Source organism: Rhinolophus ferrumequinum, chromosome 11 (genome assembly GCF_004115265.2).
Source record: "Rhinolophus ferrumequinum isolate MPI-CBG mRhiFer1 chromosome 11, mRhiFer1_v1.p, whole genome shotgun sequence".
NCBI lineage: Eukaryota > Metazoa > Chordata > Mammalia > Chiroptera > Rhinolophidae > Rhinolophus > Rhinolophus ferrumequinum.
The window spans coordinates 46,593,473-46,609,786 of record NC_046294.1 but is presented as its reverse complement, the minus strand read 5'-3'; the positions used below and the strand labels follow the sequence as shown (position 1 = coordinate 46,609,786).

Sequence of the window (16,314 nt, the reverse complement as noted above, 5' to 3'; positions counted from 1 at the left end):
TTCTATTCCATTGTGTCTGTATTTATGCCAGTATCATGCTGTTTTGATTACTATAGCCTTGTAGTACAGTTTGATATCAGATAGCCTGATACCTCCAATTTTGTTCTTTCTCAAGATTGCTGTGGCTATTTAGGGTGGGTCTTTTGTGGTTCCATGTAAATTTTAGGATTATTTTGTTCAATGATTATTCTAGTTCAATGGAAAATGCCATTGGTATTTTGATAGGTATTGCATTGAAACTATACATTTCTTATGGGTAGTATGGACATTTTAACGATGTGAATTCTTCCTATCAATGAGCATGGTATATGTTTCCATTCATTTGTATCTTCTTCAATTTCTTTCTTCAATGTCTTATTGTTTTGAAGTACAGATATTTTACTTTCGTGATTAAATTAAAGATATTTTATTTTTTATGCGTTTGTAAATAGGATTGTTTCTTAATTTCTTTTTCTGACAGTTTATTATTCATGTATAAAAATGCAACCAATTTCTCAATATTAATGTTGTATCCTACTTTATTGAATTCATTTATCAGTTCTAATAATTTTTCTTTGGTGGATTCTTTAGGGTTCTCTCTCTACAGTATCATGTTAGCTGCAAAGACTGACAGTTTACTTCTTTGTTTCCAAATAAGAGGTCTTTATTTTTTTTTTCTTGTCTGGTTACTGTGGCTAGGCCTTCCAATACTATGTAGAGTAAAAATGGTAACAATGGATATTTTTATCTTGTTGCTGATTTTAAAGAAAAAGCTTTCAACTTTTCACCAATGCATAATATATCAGATGTAGGTTCATCATAAATGGTCTTTATTATGTTGAGGTATGTTCCCTCTATCCCTACTTTCCTGAGAGGTTTTATTATAAATGGATACTGGATTTTGTCAAATGTTATTTCTGCATCTATTTATATGATCATGTGATTTTTATCTTTCATTTTATTTATGTTTGTTAAATTGCAGATATTGAACCAACCCTGCATCCCAGGAATAAATCTCACTTGATCATGGTGTATGATCTTTTTAATGTATTGCTAAATTCAGTTTGCTAATATTTTGTAGAGGATTTTTTCATCTGTGTTCATCAGGGATATTGGCCTAGTTTCTTTTTTTTGTAATGTCTTTGTCTGGTTTTAGAATCAGGGTAATGGTGGCCTCATACAATAAGCTTGGGAGCTTCCCCCCCTTGAATTTTTTGAAATAGTTTTTGAAAAGTAGGTGTTAAGTCTTCTTTGAGTGTTTAGTAAAGTTCACCTGGGAAGCCATCCAGTCCAGAACATTTGTGTTTGGAGAGTATTTTGATTACTGATTCAATTTCATTAGCAGTAATGAAAATCAGTCAGGTCTGATTTTCTGTTTCTTTTTGATTCAGTCTTGGAGGATTGTATGTTTCTAGGAATTTATCTGTTTCTTACAGATTGTCCAATTCATTGGCATATGATTGTATGTAGTATTTTCTGATAATCTTTGTATTTCTTTGGTGTCAGTTGTCACTTCTCCTTAAGATCAGGAACAAGAAAATGATGCCTACTTTCATTACTTTTATTGAAGAGAGTATCGAAAGAACTTGCCACAGCAATCAGACAAGAAAAAAATAAAAGGCATAGAAATCGGAATGGAAGAAGTAAAACTGTCATTATCTGCAATGACATAATACTACATGTAATTTCAATGAATCCTAGAAATTCCACCAAAAAACTATTCATACTAATAAATAAATTCAGTAATGTAACAGGATACAAAAAATATTCAGAAATCTGTTCCATTTTTATGTCAATGATGAACTGTTAGAAAAAGAAATTAAGAAAACAATCCCACTTACAACTGCATAAAAAAAAATACCAAGGAGGTAAATGCCTGTACTTGAAAAATTTAAGAGACTGAAGAAATATATTGAAAAGATATAAATAAGTGGAAGCATATATCATGCTCATAGATAGGAAGAATTAACATTGTTAAAATGTTCAGACTACCCAAAGCAATCTGGAGATTTAATGTAATCCCAAAACAGCAATGGCATTTTTCACAAAACTAGAGCAAATAATCTTAAAACTGATATGGAATCACAGAGGACCCTGAATAGCCATAGCAATCTTAAGATAGAAGATCAAAGTTTGAGGTATCATGCTACTGATATCAAACTATATTACAAGCCTACAGTAATCAAAACAGCATGGTACTAGCATAAACACAGACACAGATCACTGGAACAAAATAAAGAGCTCAGCAATAAAACCACACGTATATGCCCATTTAATCTATAGCAAAGGAGGCAAAGACATATAATGGGGTAAAGACAGTCTGTTCAATAAATGATGTTGGTAAAACTGAAGATACATGCAATAAAGTAAAATGACCACCTTCTTTAAGTCTTTAACCCATCTTAAGTTTATTCTTGTAAACATACAAATGGCCAATAGATGTATGATAAGATGATCAATATTACAAGAATAAACTTAAGATGGGTTAAAGACTTAAAGGTAAGACTCAAAATCATAAAATTCCTAGAATAAAATATAAGCAGTAAACTCTCTGACATTGACGTTAGTAATATTTTTTTCTGATATATCTCCTTTGATAAGAGAAACAAAAGAAAAAGTAAACAAATGGGACTACATCACACTAAAACATTTTTGCACAGTGAAGGAAACCACCAAGAAATTGAAAAAACAGCCTACTGAATGAGAAGATATATATTTGACAATGATACATCTGATAATGGGTTAATATCCAAAATTTATAAAGAACTCATACAACTCAACAGCAAAAAAACACACAATCCAATTAACAAATGGGTAGAGTACCTGAATAGATATTTCTCCGAAGAGGACATACAAATGGCCAATAGACGTATGATAAGATGATCAACATTACTAATCATCAGAAAAACGGAAGTTAAAACAACAGTGAGATATTACTTCACACCTGTCAGAATGGCTTTGTATGCTCATCAATAAATCAACAAACAAGAAGTGTTGGCGAGGATGCAGACAAAAGGGAACACTTGTGCACTGTTGGTGGGATTGAAAATTGGTGCAGCCACTATGGAAAATGGTTAGGTGCTTTCTTAAAAAATCAAAAATAGAACTACTTGATGACCCAGCAATTCCACTTCTGTATATTTATACAAAGAAATCCAAAACACTAATTTGAAAAGATGTTCATTGCAGCACTATTTACAATAGCGAAGATGTGGAAACAACCCAAGTGACCATCAATAAATAATTGTATAAAAAGGACGTGTTACATATATACAATGGAATATTACTCAGCCTTAAAAAAAGAATGAAATCTTACCATTTTTGACAACATGAATGGACCTACAGGGAATTATGCTAAGTGAAATAAGTCAGACAGACTGAGAAAAACAAATACTGTATGATCTCACTTATATGTGAAATCTAAAGAACAAAATAAATGAGCAAACAACATAGAGACACATAGATACAGAGAACAAACTGATGGTTTCCAGAGGGGAGGGAGTTTGGGGAGCAGGGTGAAAAAGGTGGAAGGATTAAACAATACAAATTGATAGTTACAAAATAATCATGGGGATGTAAAGTACTACATAGAGAATATAGTCAATAATGCTGCAATAACTGTATAGAGGGTGTCAAAAAATGTATACACATTTTAAGAAAGGAAAAAACTGTATTAAAATTGTAATACTCAATATATACTGATAACAAAAGATGAATACAAGTCATGTGTATATATTTTTTTGGCAACCCCGGTATATACTGACAGGTGGGTACTAGACTAATCAGTAGGATTACTGCATAAATTATATAAATGTCTAACCACTATATGGTACATCGAAGCTAATATAAAATCATATTGAATGTCAGCTGCCACTGAAAAAAATAATTTTAAAAGGAAACTTTAAATTTGCAAAGCTATTGTAATTTTTTTTTTTAAGTCTTGACTCATCATTTACACAACCAATTCCACAGTTTTCAAAATAGTTCTAGATCTACATATATCCAGGACTTTTAAGCAACTATCTGTCTGAATATTATTTCTATAAATTGCTTTCAATTTTTTCCTAATTGGAAATTAACACAAATATTGCAATAGCAATAGAACACCAACCAGTAGAAAAATTCAAGTAATTTAGCAATTACGTAATTAGAATTTACTAATTTACTTTGGCCTCCTAATATGTTCTCCATATTTGTTTATAATTCCTGAACTAAACTTGTAAAATACATATTATTATTTCAATATTATATGTGGAGAATATGTTTTTTAAAGAAACAAGGTCCATCGAATATTGCCAGACAGCTTGAAAAAAACAACTATTATTTAAAGAAATATTTTTTTAGTTTCAAATTCTGAACTCCATCATTATCACATATCATAAAGTCAGTTTGGGCTATTTGAGACTGAGTTATAGTCACAGAAAGCCCTTTAAATATCTCTGCCTCCAAATTATTGCCCTTGGGTGTGTACAACCAATATCAGTCACCATTTCCAAGAAGTAAAATATTAGAAATAAAAGCTAAATATCACTCAAAACAGAAATCATTACAAAATATTTAGATTTAACGTAGATTGCTTATTTTATATTATGGTTTTTGACTGTGATTGTGAAATATTGTAGTTAGATTTCAGAATTTTTAGTTTTCTGTATTGAAGTAAGTTATTCCATCTTTAAAATAAGCTTGAGAACTGATTATTTTATTAAAGCAAATTATATCGTATTTTCAATTATAAAATTTAAAAAGTGACACTTATTTTGACTAGATGTATATTATATACCATTTCATATGGAGTATTTAAAACATATACAAACTAAACAGAAATGCAGCATGCTCTCATTATCCGATTTTAACAACTATAAACATTCTGTTTTCTCCAGGCACAGATTTGATTTTTTTAAGGTAAAAATTACACATATTTAAATGCACAAAACTTATCTGTACATTTTTGACAAATGTATACACCTGTATTTTACATCCCTATAAAGATATAGAATTTTTCTATCACCTCAAAAATTCCTCTTATGTTCCTTCCCAGTCTGTCCTTGTCCTCTTCCAACCCCTGGGCAACCACTGAAGAGATATTTTCAACACCTGTTTTCTTTGTATGCTCTAGAACTTCATATAAATGAAATTATGCAGTCAGTACTCTTTAGTAACTAATAGCAATTGGTAGCTCAGCATAATGATATATTCGTCTATGCTTTTGGACAGATAGTCAATGCATCTTTATTGCTGAGTAGATTTTCATTATGCAAACATTCCAAAATTGATTTGTCCATTCACTTGTTGATAAGTATTTGTGCTGTTTCCACTTCAGGCAATTATAAATAAAGCTATGGACATTCTTGTACAAGTCTTTGGACTTATACTTTCATTTGTTTTGATAAAAACCTAGGAGTTCAATTGTTGGGGGGTAATTTAGAAGAATCTGTTGTTCCATATCCTTGCCAAAAAGTTGGTGTTTTATGCTTTTTAATTTTGGCCATTCTAGGGTATGTGTAATAATATTTCATTCCAGTTTTAATGTACAATTCCTGATGCCTAATGATTTTGAGAATTTTAATGTCACTTGTACATTTTCCTTTGCCAAGTGTCTGTTTAGATCTTTTTCCATTGCTGTTTTTATTATTTTTTAGTTGTAGACATTTTTATACATTCTTGACACAAATTCGTTTTCAGAAATAAGGGATTGTGAATATTTTCTCCCAGTCTTTACCTTCTAAATTCACTTTCTTAACAGTAAATTTAAAAATTGATAATATGTAACAGACTATTTTTTATGGTTATTGCTTTTTGTCTTGAGGAAACCATTACTTTCCATTGGGATACAAACGTATTTTTTTTCCTTTGATTCTGCAGATGTCAGAATTCTTTTTAAGAAATATGTATGCCTATTTTCTTTTTTAAAAAAATTAAATACACGAGGGTGATATTGGTTAATAAAATTATATACATTTCAAGTACACAATTCTATAATACATCATCTATATATCGCATTGTATGTTCACCAAAAGTCAATTCTCCTTCCATCACTGTATACTTGACCCTCTTCACCCTCTTCTACCCTTTCCTTCAGGTATCCACTAAATTGTTGCCTGTGTCTGAGATTTTGCTTGTTTGTTTGTCTTGTTACTTTGTTGTTTTCAGTTTTATATACCATAAGTCAGTGAAATCATATGGTTCTTGACTTTTTCTGTCTCACTTATTTTGCTTAGCCTGATAATCTGAAGATACATCCATGTTGTTGCAAATGGCAGTGTTTCATCTTTTCTTATGGCTGAGTAATATTCCATTGTATATATGCACCACATCTTCTTTATTTTCCCCCTTCTTCTGCCTTCCCCCGACCCCACTCCGGTTCAAGCCGTTGTTTCTCAGTCAAGTTGTGTAGGACACAGCTCCCTGACCTATGCTGGTACTATGAGCATTGTGCTCCCCCTGCTTGAGGCAGTCAGTAGCCGGTCATCAGTCAGCCACTCAGAGTGGCTCATGGCAGGTGGCTGCCAGCCACTCACGCTGGCCACCAGCTGCTCCTGGCACCACATGTTAGCCCATGGCAGCACACAGCGGTGGCAGTTCATGCCAATCTCTGGCTGCTCACGGCAGCCCAGCTCCAGGGAGAGCTGTTGTTCACAATCTTAGCTGTAGAGGACACAGCTCACTGGCCCATGTGGGAATCGAACTGACAACCTTGGCATTAGAAGCATGGCGCTCCAACCACCTGAGCCACCGGCCGGCCCCCACATCTTCTTTATACAACCATCTGTCAAAGGACACTGGTTGTTTCCATATCCTGGACACCATGAATAATGCTGCAATGAATATAGGGGTACACATATTTGTATAGATAAATGTTTTTGAGACTTTTTTGGTAGATGCTCAGAAGAAGGATTCTTGGGTCATATGCTAATTATATTCTTAATTTTTTTTAAGGAAACGCCATACTGTTTTTCTTATTGGCTATACCAGTTTAAATTCCCACTAACAGTGCAAGAGGGTTCCTTTTTCTCCACAGCCTCTCCAACCCTTGTTATTCTTTGCCTTACTGACAGAGCCATTCTAACAGGTGTGTGGTGGTATCTCATTGTGGTTTTGATTTGCATTTCCCTAACCGCTAGTGAAGTTGAGCATTTTTTCACTTATCTGTTGGCCATTTGTATGTCTTTTTGGGAGAAGTGTCTGCTTAGAACCTCTACCCATTTTTTCATTGGATTTTTTTTCGTTGTTATTGAGTTGTATGTTTTCTTTATATATTTTGGATAGTAGCCCCTTATAGAAGGTGGTGTTTGTGAATATCTTTTCCCATTCAGTTGGTTGCCTCTTTGTTTTGTTGATGGTTTCTTTTGCTGTGGCAGAAGATTTTTAGTTTGATATAGTCCCATTCATTTATTATTGCTATTACTTCCCTTACCTTTGAGATCAAATTTATAAACTCCTCTCTTAACCCAAGGTCCATAAATTTAGTACCTAACTATGCTTTCTTCTATGCAATTTATAGTTTCAGGTCTTATGTTTAAGTCTTTGATACATTTTAAATTAATATTGATATACAGTGACAGATAGCAGTCTAGTTTCATTCTTTTGCACGTGGCTTTCCAATTTTCCCAGCACCAGTTATTGAAGAGGTTTCTTTTTCCATTTATGTTTTTGGCTCCTTTGTCAAAAATTATCTGTCCATATATTTGTGGATTTATTTCTGGATTCTCAATTCTATTGGTCTGTGTGTTTTTCTGCCAATACCATGCTGTTTTGATTATCATTGCTTTGTAGTATAAATTGAAGTCAGGGAGTGTGTTACCTCCAGCCTTGTTCTTTTTTCTCAGGGTTGCTTTGCCTTTGCGGTCTTTTGTGATTGCATACAAATCTGATCTCTCTGTCTTTTTTTTCCTATTTCTTTAAAAAACGTCATTGAGATTTTGATGGGGATTGCACTAAATCTGTGTATTGCTTTGGGTAATATGGCTATTTTAACTAAGTTGATACTTATGTATTATCTATTTTAGAAATGTAATTAAGATTTATATATGTTGTGAAGTTGTAATCAGGCACTTTTATTTATTATTATATTCAATTGCACCAGTATCACCGGTAGAAACAACTCTTGTATTTTCATTGAATTGCTACATTGTTCACTTTACAAAATTGAATTGAGCACATTAAATTGTGTCTATTTCTGTCTGTTCTTTCTATTATGCTCTACTTATCTATGATTGTGCAAATGCCACACTGACTTGATTACAATAATTTTACAAGTTTGAAGTTCTTTAGTATAAATCCCATGGTTTTGTTATTCTCTTTTTTCAATGAATTTAGGATATTCCTATAACTATTTTAGAATAAGCTTAAGTTTTTTGGTGTTAGTTGAAATTCTTTTAAATTTATTTATCAATTTAGGAAGAACTGACATCTTCATATATTTCAGTCTTCCAAACCATGGATATGTTATATAATTAAAACATGTTTTGTCTTGTTAATTTCTTTCATGTTTATAAGTGCTTATTGCTAAGTACTCTGAGTTTTATGTCATTTTAAGTGGTATTGTGAGGTTTTACAAAATTATAATTTAAAATTTAAATTTCCAATTGTTTGCTCCTAGTATACAGAAAAAGTATTGATGCTTATACCCAAGTAATAAATAAGCTAAATGATTGGTTCTAAATTCTTTGATTTGTTTTATGTAAATGTTCATGTCATTTATGAATATGAATTTACTTCTTTTATTCCAATATTAATGTCTTATTATTTTTTCTTGACATATTGACCTTGTTAGAACCGCCAGTAAAATATTAAATATATAATTTATGCTAGGTGATATTTTTGCCTTATTTCTAATTCTGGGGACAAACTTTTCAGAGTTTCACCATTCAGTATGATATTAGCTATAGATTTGCCACAGATTCCTTTCACTGAATTGAATAAGTTTTCTTTTTTGCCTAGTTTGCTGAAAGTTTTTTTTTTATATATATATCATACATGAATGCTGAATTTAGTGGCTAGTTTTTCTAACTCTAGTATGATTATCATGTTTTTGCATTATTTCTTTATACGATGATCACAACTTTCTGACTGCAAAAGGAAAACATTATTAATCAATTCATCTATCACAGCATAAAATACCATATCATTAAAAATGTAGCTATAATTGCAGGGTTATTAAAGCAAATAGATGGAAAAGTTTATCTCCAGAGAGAGGACTATGATTTGCAGATGAGCCTCATAAGTCAATATCTTCTTACCATCATATCCAAAGTTTCTTCCCATTCCAATTCCTTGCCCTTTTTAGAGTTTACTCTTATGTATGTGTTCAACTAAGTAACCAAAGTAACTTGAAAATGTTACACAAGTTCTGGTTACTGGAAGTGGTCTCAGTTGAAACTAGCATGTCTAGATGAGCATTTCACAAAAGGATGAGCTAAAGATAATCATGAATTACTATACCACACTACCACCAGAAAAGATTGTTTCTAACTTCTACCATCGCCCCACAATGAGATTCTTGTGGGGGGTCAATGATGTTCTACATGTCAGTGGCAAAATTTATGTACAGGTTTGATAAAAAGGAAGATTTCATTGGCATGCAATTCTTTGGGTTTTTTACATGCTGATGTCCAATTGTTCCAGCCCATTTTTGAAAAGACAATCTTTGCATCATTATATTATCTTTGCTCCTTTGTCAAAGATTATTGGCTATATTTACATGGGTCTGTGTTGGGGCTCTCTGTTCTGTTTTATTGATCTATTTATCTATTCTTTTGTCAATACCATACTTTCTAAATTACTCTAGCTTTATGGTAACTTTTAAGTCTATTAATGTCAGTTCCCCAACTTGATTCTTTTCATTTAATATTGTGTTGGCTATTCTGGATATTTTTCCTCTCCATATGAACTATAAAATCAGTTTTCCAATATTCACATATAATTTGCTGGGATTTTTTATTGGGATTGTATTGAATCTGTATATCAATTTGGGAAGAACTGACATTTTGGTAATGTTGTCTTATCCATGGATATGCGATATTTCTTCATTTGCGTATTTGTTTGAGTTTTGTGGTTTTACTCATATTGATATTGTACATCTTTTTAAAGATGTATAGCTAGTATTTATTTTTATTTGCTAATGTAAATTGTATTGTGTGCTTAATTTCAAATTCCACTTTTATTGTTGTATAAGAAAAAGATTGGCCTTTGTATGTTAACCTTGTATCCTGTAAACTTGCTAAAATCTCTCATTACTCTTAGGTAATTTTATCTATGAAAAACATAGGCCTATGTTCACACAAAGTCTTGTACACAGATATTCAGAGCTGCTTTATTCACAATATCCAAAAACAGAAACCAACCCAAATATATATCAACAATGACTCGATAGAAAAATTCAGGCATATTCACATAATATAATACTACTCAGCATTCTAAAGGAATAAACTGATGATATACAACACATGTAGATGAATCTTAAAATAATTATGCTTAATCAGAAAAACATATGCCACAAGATAAGAGGCATATAGTAGTGATTAGATCTACAAAAAATTATCCTAATCTATAGTCATAAGCAGTTATTGCCAGGAAAAATGGGGAAGGATGATAGGTGTGTATTTCACAAGTACATAGGAAATTTGACAGGATAAAAGATATGTTTATTATTTTATGATAATTGTTTCAAAGTTGAGCACACATGGCAAAATATATTAAATTGTACACTTTAAATCTGTTTATTTTGTTGTATGTAAGACATCAATAAAGTTGTAAAAACATTTTTAAATTCCCATTCTTACTCATAATATAAACCAAAGGCGTTAGTGCTATCTGGATATTCTGCATGTTGGGTACCTTGAACTTTTTGTCCTGCAATTCTGTCCTTTGTATATTATTCTCAAACTGTATTGGCTTTCTTATTTCTTTCAGATTTCATTGACAGTGAAAAATTCAGGGCTTTTGCCTTCCTATTTCCGTAGCCTAAAATACTATTTTATCAGAGATTGCCTTTTTAAACCCTTCGTTGTCTTCAAACTTTTTCTCACATGTCATCTGCCAAGTGATATTTTTCTTGTCAATCCTAAATATAAATATATCCTCCACCACAAACAGAGCATCTCATCATTTCCCCTTTCCCCCCCATAACGTGTATCTCTAACTGTTACAATATATTTATGCTTAAAACTTTTTATTAGTAAGACAGTCCAGTGTGGTCAAAATGCAATGATTCCACTACAACTAATCTCTCCCACAGATTAAAACTAAAATTTGGACAAAACACAAAAACAGTTACTTCAGTAATCTATAAAGTTAGCAAATCAGGCAAATTGAAACAGTGAGTCAAAATTTCACGAAGTAGTTTGTATTATGTAGACTCAAAAATTTTTCCCTTATGGTCTTTCCTTCCACTGATTATTGGGCAAGCATTTAGCAGGGGATATAGCTGGTTATACAGGCAACCAAAGGAAGGAAGGAAAGAAGAAAGGAAGGAAGGAAGGAAGGAAGGGAGGAAGGAAGGAAAGAAAGAAGAAAAGGAGAAAGAAAGGAAGGAAAGAAAGAAGGGAAGGAAGGAAGGAGAAAGAGAGAGAGGGAAGGAGGGGGGAAGGAAGAGTTGTATCTAGAGATTATGTATGAAATTCCTATTTTCTCCCTCCCTTCCTTCTATATCACTAATTCCATCAAACAGAAGTGGTCTCCACACACCAATTTAAGATAGAGATAGTGAGAGTGGATGAAAGAGCAAGATCCAACTATATGTTGTGTACAACAACCCACTTTAAATATAAATACATAGATAGGTTAAGTTTAAAAAAGGAAAATATATGTCATGCAAACAGTATTTAAAAAGAGCTAAAGTGGCTATATTAACATAAGACAAAGTAGAATTCAGAATAAGGAGTATTTTCAAAAATAAAGATGGATATTATATAATGGCAAAAGAATCAATTCCCCAAGGAGACATAACCATAAATGCACATGCAGTTAACTGCAGAACTTCAAATAACATGAAGGAAAGCTGATGGAATTAAAAGAAAATATAGCCAAATCTCCAGTTATATTTGGAGAATTCAAGATTCCTATTTCAATATCCAGTAGAACAAGTAGAGAGAAAATTAATAATCAAAAGGTGTAGGATGCACTAAAAAGTGGATTAGACTAAAATTTATAGCATTAAATACTACTAGGAAAAGCTATATAATAATGCTAAATGTACATTTCTTACTTTTATGTATTATTTTTCTTTATTGGTTATAAATTCCACTAAGGGAAGTAATTTTTCTTCTTTTGTTTACTATCAAATATTTTATCATCAGGTAAGTGCCGGGCACATAATAGATGTTTTCTAAATATTTATTTAATAAATACATAAATGCAAAAAAATCAATGCCTTCATTTTATTTTGTTGATTTCAGGAATAACAGTTCTGATTATTTGGAATTTTCCACAAGTTTGAAATACCCAATGTTTGCACAAGTAGTATGAATAACTGACTTCATAATCCGTAGTCATTCTCAAGGGTATTCTTAAAATGCACACTTCATCAGTTGTGTACAAGGTGAAAGCCACATATATGGCTTACCACAATGTTTTCTCTTCTGCCCACTCCTCATAAGCTTTCTCTTATGGTTACAATGAAGCTACAAATTAACCAACTCTAATTGTCATCTGGATTAAGTTGTCATCTGCTTTTTTTTTTTTTTTAATGGCTTTTTTTTTTTTAATTTATTTTTAATTTATTGGGGTGACAATTGTTAGTAGAATTACATAGATTTCAGTTGTGCGATTCTGTATCACATCATCCATAAATCACACTGTGTGTTCACCACCCAGAGTCAGCTCCCCTTCCATCACCATACGTCATCTGCTTTTAAGTTCCTCAAGTTAAAACTTTTTTTAAAGCCACAGTCAGAGAATGTTCCTATTTAGTCAATCTTATAAACTAATAAGTATGTTTCAAAAAGACACTGAGAAAATACATACATAGCGAAGGAATGCTATTGAAATAATCTTACCTTTATTAAGTGCTTAAATATGCTAGAAACAGTATTAAACATTTTGTAATCATTAACTTATAACATAGGTATTATTATTTCTGTTTTACAGACCTCCAAGTAGGTTAAATTGTATGTAACTTTAACTTACAGAGGTAGTAGGGGAAAGAATTGAGATTCTAAGTTCTGGTCTTGCTGATCCTAGAATCCATGAAATTTATATCAAAGAATTATAGGAGGAGGGGAATAAGTAGAAAAGTAGGGCTCAGAATTCTCAGATGGTTTTAGTCATGAATAACTGTAGAACACATTCTCGGATCTGTTTGGTCCTTACTCCATAGATGACAGGGTTCAGCATAGGTGGTACCAACAAGTACATGTTGGCCAGCAGGATGTGGGTGTGGCGTGGTATATGCTTACTAAAACGGTGAGTAAGGAAGGAAAACAGAGCAGGGATGTAGAAGGTGAGGATGACACAAACATGGGACCCACAAGTGCTGAGAGTCTTCAACCTGGCTTCTTTAGAAGGAAGATTGAATACAGTACGGAGTATCTGTACATAGGACAGAGAGATGCATGCCACATCAGTCCCAACTATTAAGATAATGACTGCCAAACTATAAAGACTATTGATGGAAATGTCAGCACAAGCCAATTTCACGACAGCCATATGCTCACAGTATGTATGGGGGACAACATTGGTCCGGCAATATGGCCACCGCCTTACCAGGAAGGGATGTGGTGTCATTAGCACTAACCCACGTAGAAGTGCCACTATGCCAACCTGAGCCACCACAGAATTTGTAAGAATGGATGAGTGTCTCAGAGGATTGCAGATTGCCACATACCGGTCAAGTGCCATGGCCACAAAAAGTCCTGACTCCACTCCAGAGAAAGCATGGATGAAAAACATCTGAGTGAGGCAGGCATGGAAGTTGATTTCATGATAATTGAACCAGAATATACCCAACATCTTGGGAAGAGTAGAGGTTGACAAGATGAGGTCTGTGATGGCCAACATGGAAAGAAAATAGAACATGGGTTCGTGAAGAACAGTCTCAGTTTTGATGATGAACAGGATGACTATGTTTCCCATGAGGGCAACAGCATACATTGAGAAGAAAGGGATAGATATCCAAATATGCATTTCTTCCAGACCAGGTATGCCCATAAGGAAAAATGTACTGGGATTGGTGAATACAGTGGAGTTAAAGTCAAGCATGGTGATTATGTCAACATGAAGAAATACACTTGCTCTTTCTCTCCTCTGTCCCTGGAGTAATCCAATGCACAAATACTCTGGTAAGTATTCAGTATAGAATTATTCAATATAAAAATACAAACAAGCAAATTTATTCCAATTTTAAGTGCCCGTTGGTGAACTTCTCTGAAATTAAAAGTGTTTTAGTCCTCATTGCCAGCTATTAATCTCATTAAGAACTACTTGTAATAGAGACTATCTTCTCTAACTGCTTACTACTCTGCCTTAGGAACAGAACCTCCAGAGTATTCAGCTTGATATCAGGTGTTCTCTTTCTGTCTGTGATAGCGAGACTAAGTGAAAATCCTGATAAATAACACAGGTTCCTCACATCCTAGCAAAGCAATGGGGAAAAAAACCTATATTATGATTATATATGAATATATGAAAGATTTAATGGTTAATCCTTTGGGGACACATACATGTATATATTCTGGATTAGTGTCTCAGAGGATTGCAGAATATATTTATATTGCCAAAACTAACCATTAAATCTTTTTATAAAAATTATATTGAGATGCTAACTAGGATGCATGAGCATCTTACCATACCTAAGAATTTAGAATACACTTTAGGAAAAAAAGACTGATGAGCTCTAAATTAATCAATCATCAAGATTTGAAAATAGTAATAGTTGCTACTTTTTGTATTATAATGTGTACCACAAAAATACAAAAAATCATTACTAAGTGCCCCATTGCTGATTTGTATAAAATATAAGGTCACCATTTATCATTCTTAATTTATAAAAGAAGAAACTTATACTTCACAGAAGCTAAATATTCCTTCAAAGTCACATGATCAGTATGTGCCAGAAAGAGATAATACACTGGTTTCACTCCAAAACTTCATCTTTGTTCTTCTATAATATGCAATCAAAATAAAGGAAATGTTAGTGTTTTTCACAGCTCTTAAAGTGATTCTTATAGGATACTCAGAAGCAATAATGACAGACATTCTTTTTTTTTTGCTGTGAACCTAAAACTGCTCTAAAAAATAAAATTTATTTAAAAACGGAAGCATCTTATACATATTGTTTTACAATTTTTTTAAACAATGTATCACAGAACTGTCTTATTTTTGTTTTATAAATGTGGTTTTATGGATTAACATGATTTATAGCAAATCCATAAAATAATCCTAAACTTTTTCTATTTCAACATCTCAATTGACGTCAAGATATTCACTGTGAAACTAGAGGTCACTGTGCTATTTTTTAATGAATTATTCTTAAGCCCAGAGAATATACCTGCATACACTTCTTTCTCCAAAGATGATACCAGTTGACTGGTGGACTGAAAATTCTGGAGGATGGTTAAGGAAAACCTCAAGAACATCCTGATCTAACCACACAAGTGGCTTGTTCCATGTGGCAAGACTACACTGATTTACCTGTCAACAGTCCAGAGAGGTCTCTAACTTACCTTCAGAAGAACTACATTGTCTTACTCTGCTACATGCTCTCAGTCTATTTTCGGCACTGCTGAGTCTCAAGAATCCACAGTAATTTTGAATAGTTCTTCCTCCCTCAGTTCTAGGAAGTTCTTTCTCACTCCAGTGTGCTACAGTCCCCTCATTGTTGCCTCTCACTTCTTCAACTTGAGTAAACATAGATGAGTTGTCAATACCTTCAGATTAATTGTGGTATGTTGAATCAAAGCCAGGAACTCAGAGATTTGATTCATTTCCTGCATAGAAGGCTCACTGCAGGTTTTATAGTTCGTTTGGGGGCAGTCCCAGGGGCTCAAACTCTGCCACAGATGTTTTTCACCTTTTGGTAAGTGTAAGTGATGCCTGAGGGAGTACACATTTTCTCTATCACATGACATTTGTTGGTAGAGATATTTGCTTTGAGTGAGACTAACGGAGCTTTTTAGAGAAACAGTTTATTTACTCAAGTGCCTCTGACCACACTACTTCAGCTAAAATTAGTTCATTTAAAACTAGTTCAATTAAAATGAAGGATGTAGTCATATAGCGGACTTAGCTGAGAAAACAACACAGAAATAAAGTAGAAAACTGGATCCCTGTGATATGTTTCAGACTTAACGTCTCTCTCTGTCTCTCTTTCTCTCTCTTTCTCTCTCTCTCTCTCAAAGA

The 16,314-nt window shown here is 32.9% G+C and overlaps 1 protein-coding gene across 1 annotated transcript; it reads right to left on the bottom strand.

Moving 5' to 3' along the window:
• Window positions 1–13,227: 13,227 nt before the first annotated feature.
• LOC117030662 (olfactory receptor 52E2-like) lies at window positions 13,228–14,175 on the bottom strand. Its single transcript, XM_033120852.1, has one exon. The coding sequence runs from the start codon at window positions 14,173–14,175 to the stop codon at window positions 13,228–13,230; it is 948 nt and encodes a 315-aa protein (XP_032976743.1).
• Between the last annotated feature and the right edge of the window lie 2,139 nt (window positions 14,176–16,314).

What these genes read in the sequence shown, in the direction of transcription:
- LOC117030662 (XM_033120852.1), bottom strand. Translation starts at nt 14,175, where the DNA reads ATGCTTGACTTTAACTCCACTGTATTCACCAATCCCAGTACATTTTTC.